The sequence below is a fragment of the Dipodomys merriami genome, unplaced genomic scaffold (assembly GCF_024711535.1).
Source record: "Dipodomys merriami isolate MVZ:Mamm:240054 unplaced genomic scaffold, mDipMer1.0.p SCAF_93, whole genome shotgun sequence".
NCBI classification, from domain to species: domain Eukaryota; kingdom Metazoa; phylum Chordata; class Mammalia; order Rodentia; family Heteromyidae; genus Dipodomys; species Dipodomys merriami.
In genome coordinates, this window is record NW_027206546.1 from 430,129 (window position 1) to 438,696 (window position 8,568).

Consider the following 8,568-nt stretch of genomic DNA (forward strand, 5'->3'; position numbering starts at 1 on the left):
GGCCCAGTGCTGGAGGCTCATGCCTATAATCCTATCTACTCAGGAGTCTGAGATCTGAAAATCACAGTTCAAGACCTGGAGTGTGACCTATGTTGTTGCGCTCCATACTAGCAAGGCTCATATCCTTACTAAGTCTTGGCCATGGTCTCTGTCCCCCTGGGAAACCACCCCCTGTGGGCCACACTCCCATGTCCTCCCAAGCTCCCACTATCACTAACCCGACCCAAGAGAGTACATAGTTCCAGGGCACAGAGATCCCTTGTTCTTGTAATTTAACAAGGCTGAGTCCCCACAGAACTCAGCTGTGAAAAGCATCCAGCCTCCTTGTGACAACCCATTTCTACACACACACACACACACACACACACACACACACACACACACACACACACACACACACACACACATCCAGACCGGTGATAGAACACTCGTCTTTGTAGCACCTGCAATTTGCCAACCGACCACTCAACTGAGTGCTGTCAATCTGTACAAGAAAAAGATGATCTCTCTTTCTCTGTCTCTGTCTCTCTATCTGTGTCTCTCTCTGTCTCTCTGTCTCTGTATCTCTCACTGTTTCTCCATGTCTGTCTCTGTCTCTCTCTTTCTCTTTGTCTTTCTGTCTCTCTCTGTCTCTTTGTCTCTGTCTCTGTCTTTGTCTGTCTGTCTGTCTGTCTGTCTCTCTCTCTCTCTCTCTCTCTCTCTCACACACACACACACACAAACAGACTCAGAGCTCTGCCTCTCCTGAGTTTGTTCAAGAGCAGAAAGACCAGGATCACCAGCGGAAGCTGGCAGAGCTGGGAAATGTGATCACCCTGTGAGAACTATTGACAGCTGGGGTGGGGGCGGCGGGAATAGGCCAATCTTATGTGCGTGTGGGGGGGAGTTCCTCCCAGATATTCACCTTCTGTTCTGACCCCCAGCATCCTCACCTCCTACTGGGATTTCTCTGGGACCCTCTTCAGGTGAAAAGGGTGACCAAGCACAGAATACAAGGGCTCACACAACAAGGGAGGGTCTATCTTCTGCATCCAACACCCCCACCCTCAGAAAAAAGGAAAAGACCCCAGAAGGCAGGTGTAGACATGCTGCTCCCCACCTCTGACTAAAACCCCAGGTTCCCACCAGGGAGAAGGGTGCAGATGCACCACTGTTTGGCTCCCACTGCTCCAGGCTAGGGGCTCTTTGGTGCCCACTCCTCACCTAATCCTGCATCTCCCAGTTTCCTAGGACATTGGCCACTAGGGATGGGAGTGGGATCCTTGGTCAACACCCACCCCCACCCCTGGGGCACATTTGTGACAGGGCCTGGACCAAACTGTGGGGCATGGGGGAGGTGTGGCTTCCAGGTCAGGAAGGGTATGAGAGGGATATGGGGTCCCGGGGCGTGGGCCTGTGTGGCAGCCATTCACACATGCTGCTGGGAGAAGCTGTTGGGAGCTGCTCTGGGTTGGGTGAGCAGTGATGGCAGAGGTGTGGCAGACACTCAGGCCCAGAGAAGAGGACAGGGGTGCCAGGACCAGGTCAGGGCTGCAAGCCAGCTGGTGGCACACTGTGGCACCATTGCCTGAGGATTCCAAGAGGCACCGTGGGTCTGAGACAGCAGCACCAGGTTTGAAATGCTGCTCCTCAGGGAATGGGGGGGGGAGCCAGGGCCTAGGCAGGCATGTGGTGGGGCTGATCAAGGCCTCTCCTCATAGGCCTCGAGTCTCTTGCTCACCACTCAGCCACCTCTACCTTCCTCAACTACTGGTAGTGGTATCAACCAACAGAGGGAATCCTGGTGAGACAGAGCATCATGGAATGTGGGCGTGGCCTATATTCGTATATCCCATTGGACACAAAGAACCATGAAAGAATGGGTTGTGGCTGGAATCCTGTGATGCAGGCAGAATTGGCGGAGTCAAGATGACAGCAGAACCTTTCCCAGGGAACTATGTACAATCCAGTTGGGGACAAGAGGGTGACCTGCTTTAGCCGGATGGATGCACAGATTCTTGTGTATGTCTGTTTGTTGTCAGTCCTGGTCCTTGAACTCAGGATCTATGGACAGTCTGTGAGCTGCTTTTGTTCAAGGCTGTCCCGGTACCATTGGAGCCATACGATTCTCCTTCTGGCTTTGTTGGCACAAGTTGGACAGGGGTCTCAAGGACTTTCTTGCCTAGGGTAACTTTGACCATGATCCTCCTATCACAGCCTTGTAAGTATCAAGGAGGATTGCTGAGAGTCACTCATGCCAGGTTAATCATTGGTCTTGCTAATGTTCTTGGATGGACCGGTGAGTACCCTATCCTCAGGTTAAAGTGTAGGAGCTAGAGATTACAATCCGAATCCTGGTCCTGCCACCTCCTAATGGCAGGAGATCATAAGAAACTCATTCTTATCCTTATGATTACCAATGGAATGTGATGTATGTCATGATTGAACAGGAAGTTCTTGAATGATTCTAGGACAAAATTATACACAGTTATATTATGGTACACTGATCGATTTTAATTAATACTTTATGAAGCATTTAAACAATCACATTCATTAAATGGAGGCATAATGAAATACCTGAGAATTGGGTGTCACATAATATAAAGGTGTCATTTTTTCTGCCAGGACTGGGATTTAGACTAATGGACTGGTTAACCCTGTTGCACTTTGTGGAAAGGGGAAGCTTGCCTCCTTGAAGTCTAAAAATTCAAGTCTGCTCCTTAGGCCTGAAATCAGTCCCCACCACTAGAAAACGTCTTATTTGTGCACATTTTAAATATATGATTTATATTTGTGTACATATTTTGACTACATATTATGCTCACTGTAGTTATTCACTTTATTTTTTGTTTTAGTCATGAATTGACTGTTCATTTTATTAACTATTATGACATTTAGAACATTGATTACATTGATTACATAGGATCCTCAGCTCTCCGCCTCCTGAGTACCTAGGATGATAGGCACGAGTCAGCAGCGACTAGCTTCCACTTCAAGTTTCTAAGTGGTGAATAGGAGGTAAAAGTCTCATGGGACCTTTTGTGTCTGGGATAGTTTTCAAACCAGATCGTCAGATCTAAGCTTCCTAATTAGGCAGGATGACAGACCTCAGCTACTACACACCTAGAACGTAATACTCTGTTGCTTCACGTAGTATGGTGTTACCCATGATCCCCACAGGTAAGTGTCAGTGCCTAGGCCCTGAGTTCAAGGCTCATGATCAAGAAGCATAAACCAAAACAATTTTCTGCAGGAGACAACTTACTAGAGTTAGGTATATATATAATTTTGGCCCTGACATGGGACATATCTGAGCCACAAGTTTCTCATCTGCACAATCATCTTACTTGTGGAGCTCTTGCAAGAACCAGATGAAAAAATGCACCCCGTGAAGGACTCAGCACACAACAACCCATGAAGGACTCATCACATACCTGTATCCCACATAATGTCATTGGAATTAGTGTTTTCATCAGTATTACCATTCTTTCAGAAACACACAAACAGACATGGAACCAACCCAGATGCCCCTCAGTAGATGAATGGATCAAGAAAATGTGGTATATATGCACAATGGAATTCTATGCCTCCATCAGAAAGAATGACATTGCCCCATTTGGTCGGAAATGGAAAAACTTGGAAAAAATTATATTAAGTGAAGTAAGCCAGGCCCAAAGAAGCATAGGTCCCATGGTTTCCCTTATTTGCAATATCTAGTATAGGTATGAGTCAAGCAGAAAAGGTCAGATAATGTGATGTTAGGAAAATGAACCCTTAAATATGTATTTTAATGTTTTCTTTTCTTTCATGCATGTGTTTCTAACGCATTTATAAGATTATTTCTTTGTTGCTTTGTATTTCCCTCCCCCACACTGTAACCCCCGCTTTCACTATATTTGATGTCAGTATAACATGTGGAGGAGATGGGGACAAACAAGTCGTTTAAGGATTCTGGTGGACCTGTTGCAACAATGAGAAGTACAAAATGTCATGTCAAAACCAACTTTACAATGTCGGTGTGTGGGGGGGAGGGGGGTATAATTGGGTGGTGGGAGGGGGGAGGCTGGGAAGGGAGGTGAAGGGTAAACAAAGGAGGAGGCTGCAATGCTTGGTAAGAAATGTATGCATTATCCTGCCCATGTAATTGTAGCCCCTCTGTACAGTATGTTCTCAAATAAAATAAAATAAAATTAAAAAAAAACAACAACAAAAAACTTCATTCTTATGCAAATGGCCCAAACCAGGCCACATTAAAACAGCACAACCCTGATCTCTGCGGCATTGATACCCTAGCTAAGGTATGGAGCCAACCCATTTGCCCCTCAGTGGATAAATTAATGAGGAAAATATGGTATATATATCCCATGGAACTTTATGCTTCCATCAGAAAGAATGTTATTTCCCTACTCTTGTGGAAATGGAAGACTTTGAGAAAATTACACTAAGTAAAGTAAGCCAGACCCAAAAAAACAGAATGCACGGTTTCCCTCATTTGTTATCATTCAAATGTGCCTATAAATTCTACGGTAAATCCAAAGGATAGTAAAAGACTTGAACATGATTAATCAAACAGCCTTGTAAATACTCACACAGTGAGAAGAAAGGAGGATATGCTTAGAAAAGGATCACAAGGGTTCAATTTGCATGATGGGATCATATAAAATGATGCTAATCAAAATGAACTCTAAGAAATGGAAGCTAGCCCGATTTTATTGCCTCTCTGTTCCTTTTATTTCATTTTTCTTTCTTTTTTTGCCTCTTTTCATTGTTTTTTATTTCTGTGCCTTTGTCTTGTATGCACATTTATCTCATTTGGGAGAGGATGGGGAAGCATGGAAATGGTGGGAAATGAACTTTACACTTTGGAGGGGAGGTCAGTGGGAAGGAGAAAAAGTGGAAGGAATGAAGGACACCGTTTTAAAGGAAATGTACTCAAATTGTAATCCTTCTGGATATCATCTTCACAATTAAATTTAAAGGTTAATAGAAAGCTTCTCAACGACTTTCTGGTCAGACTGGCTTTGAACTGCCATCCTGACATCTAGTCTTCCTCACTAGGAGAATTAAAGGTGTGAACCACCAAAGTCCTGTGTAAGTCAATATTCTTTCTTTTTCCCTCCTTTCCTCTCTCCCTCCCTCCCTCTCTCCCTCCCTTCGTCCCTCCCTAACTTCCTTCCTTCCTTCCTTCCTTCCTTCCTTCCTTCCTTCCTTCCTTCCTTCCTTCCTTCCTTCCTTCCTTCCTTCCTCCCTCCCTCCCTCCGTCCCTCCCACACCTCTCCTCTCCTTTCTTTCCTTCCTGCCTTCCTTCGTTTTGGTGTGCTAGGTGAACAGGAGGTGAATATTTTTTATTCTCAAGTCATGTTTCATCAAATCGCAGTGACTACAGTTTAACTACTGAGAATTCTCATCCAAGAGTACGCATGAGCTTAAGAAATAAATTTAATGTTCTCATGAGGGAGCATTCAGTATTTGATGGAAATTCCCCTACACAACATCTTTTCAGCAAAATTAGATCTATGTATGTTGGACCTTGATGCTGGTTTGTTTCAGGTTTTTTTGTGCCAGTTGTGATTATCTGTTAAAATCTTAGAAAAAGAGAGGGCCTCTTTGTCTTGTCACTCAAAGGAAAATTAGCTGCTGCTGTCCAGTGTATCACATCTGTAGTCATACACACTCAGGAGGCTGAACTCTGAGGTTCATGATTCAAAGCCAGCAACACAGATGAGTCCAAGGGACTCTTGTCTCCAGTAAATCCATCAAGAAACAGAAGTGGAGCTGTGGCTTGAGTGGTAGGCCATCAGCCCTGAGGGAAAAAGCCAAGTCAAAACAAGAGGCCCTGAGTACCTTCATATAAGGAGAGAGACAGGGAGGGAGAGGGGGGGAGACAGAGAAAGAAGAGAGAGAGAGGAGAGAGAGGGAGGGAGGGAAGAAGGACGGAGGGTGACATAAGAGAAGGCAGACAGGAAGGAAGGAAGGAAGTGAAGAAAGGAGGATGGAAAGGAAAGAAAGAAAAAAGGGAAGAAGACAGAATAAAAAGAAGGAAGGAGGGAAGGAGGGAAAGAAGAAAGGGAAAGAAATAAGGAAATTTGTAGAACTCGTTGTGAATGCTATAAGGTTGGACTGAGTGATTTTCTTTGAGCCTTTTGCTGGCTCAGGGCAGAGTAACATTGGTGGAAATGTCTGGAGGGAACAAGATATAAGGGAGGGAAGTCTCTGTGTCCATTTTATTTCAGATTTGAAAGAGAAGCTTGACTGAGTGGGTCCAGTCTATAATGCCATTGGTTTTGTCCCGGAATCCCAGTTTGAATTAATCTGGAAGGTGGCACCTTTCCAGATGTGCTGGATGTGTCTCAGAAATCCCATCAGAGGCTGCTCTCTGATTAGTGGATCTGCAGTGCTGTGGGTGGGGTTGGATTATAAAGATGCACAGGGTCAAGAAAAGAGCAGAGTACTCTGGAGTCTGCAGTGGGTGCCTGGCCGTGCTGGGAGGCAGAGAGCCCCCCACAACTGGCCCACTTCTAATCCACATCTCATCCATCAAGATGAGCCTCAGGAACCCACCCTCTTTCCAGCATCTGGCCATGCAATGCCTACTGAGCAACCCATCCTGGGCCATCTTTGCCATGGAGACTCTGCCGGTACTGGTCTTCCTTTCACTCTTCATGGAGGTCTATGCCAGGGCCCACACAGAGGTGCTGAAGGCCCTGGTCCAGGCCTGGCCCTTCCACTGCCTCCCCCTGGGGGACCTGGCAGAGTCTCCAGACCTGGAAACCTTCAAGGCTGTCCTGGATGGGCTCGACCTGCTACTAGCCAAGAAGGATAGCCCTAGTCGGGGGAAACTGCAAGTGCTCAGTCTGCGGAAGGAGCACCCCAACATCTGGACATGAGGGTACCTTTCGATGGCCCGTATCACTTCTCCAGACATCCTGACTGACAAGCCAACAGAGAGCCACTGCTCAGGGATGACTAAAGAACAGCCCTTGATGATCACCATGGATCTGACCATCAAAGATGGCACACAGGATGCTCTCCAAGTCCACCTGTTCCACTGGGCCAGGGAGAGGAGAGAAAGAGTTCAGCTGTGCTCCAGGAAGCTGCAGATTTGGTCTGACTCCATCTCTGAAATCCAGAAGGCTCTGCATGTGGTGAGGCTGGACTCCATCCAGGAACTGGTGGTGAGTGAATTCTGGAATCGAGAGACTATGAAGATCTTTGCCCCTTATCTCAGCCAGATGAAGAACGGTCACCTCCTGAAGCTCTCCAAGATGCGTGCCGACTTCTACACTGCCAGCCAAAAGAACTCTTGGTATTCCTGGAAAATTAGGGCCCATCTGGGCCAGCTGCAGCATCTCTGGGAGCTTCATGTGCACGAAGTCCTCTTCCTTTATGGAAAGCTGCCTGCTGTCCTCAGGAGCCTGAGGCCTTTGAAGGCCTTGTCTCTGAGCACCTGTGCACTGCAGGAGGCCGACCTGAGGTGTCTGTCCCAGGCTCCCTGCACCAGGCAGCTCCAGCACCTGCAACTGACCAGTTTGTTCATGGATAACTCCAGTCCTGAGTCCCTGCGAGACCTGCTGGAGCAGGTGGCCAGCACCCTGGAGACCCTGGCCCTGGAGGACTGTGCCTTCACGGATGCCCATCTCTCGGCCATCCTGCTGGGCCTGAGCCAGTGCTCCCAGCTCCGCGTCTTCAGTGTTTATGGGAACCACATCTCCATGGCTGCCCTGTACAACCTCCTGAGCCACACGGCCAGGTTGGGCCACTTAAGCCGAGGCCTCTATCCTGCCCCTCTGGAGAGCTACCGCCCTCAGGAGTGGGGGCTAGGGAACATCGACCCTGAGAGACTTGCCCTGGTTCTGGCAAGCTTGGGGCAGGTATTGAGAGTCTTGGGGCCAACCAAGAGTGTCCAAATCTGTACTGATTTCTGCCATCACCAGAACAAGTGCCAGTTCTACAGCCTGGGCCCAGATGGTTCCTGGGTGCTCACAGAGGAGGGGATTCCCAGCCTTTCTGCTCTGTCTGTGTAGTCAGGCTCCTCTCTTCTGGAATCTCTTCTCAGAATCAGAATAAAAGCCATGACATAAGAGCATTCTCCAGGGCCACAGACCCAAATGTTCAGCGTGGGTGGAAGAGACAGGGCTTATTGAGCAACCTGAGCAACTCCCTTTTTACTTAAGACCTCAGCTCAGTTCTGCAACTTAGCCCTTGACCTAAGCCAGCCACAGACAGTCCTGGGAACCCTGGATACCAGGATGTCGAAGTATCTGAAATAACCTTGCACAGACAATCCTGGGAACCAGAGATGCCAGGATGTCAAGGTATTTGAAATTCCAGAACAGCCCTTCCTGGGGTCTGGTGACCATTCTCTGAACTGGACACCCTGCAGTTTAGCACGCATCCTCTTGAAGACTCCCATGTGCAAGCCGACCAGTGCAAATTACGTCAGCCCCCTGGATCTAACCAACAACCTGTTTCTGGTCCTTTCTCTCTGTGTAGTGTGCCAATCATACTATGGAGTTGTTTTATGATTTTCCCGGGGAGTGTAGTCATTTGTTACAAGAGGATATGATTATGCAAAGCCCCTGCCTTCCC

At 47.4% G+C, this 8,568-nt stretch overlaps 1 protein-coding gene across 1 annotated transcript; it reads left to right on the top strand.

The window, feature by feature from the left end:
- Positions 1 to 6,878: 6,878 nt before the first annotated feature.
- Positions 6,879 to 8,003, top strand: LOC138821687 (PRAME family member 8-like). The gene has a single exon (XM_070014121.1). It carries the CDS (start codon positions 6,879 to 6,881, stop codon positions 8,001 to 8,003), a length of 1,125 nt encoding a protein of 374 aa, XP_069870222.1.
- The last annotated feature ends 565 nt before the right edge of the window (positions 8,004 to 8,568 follow it).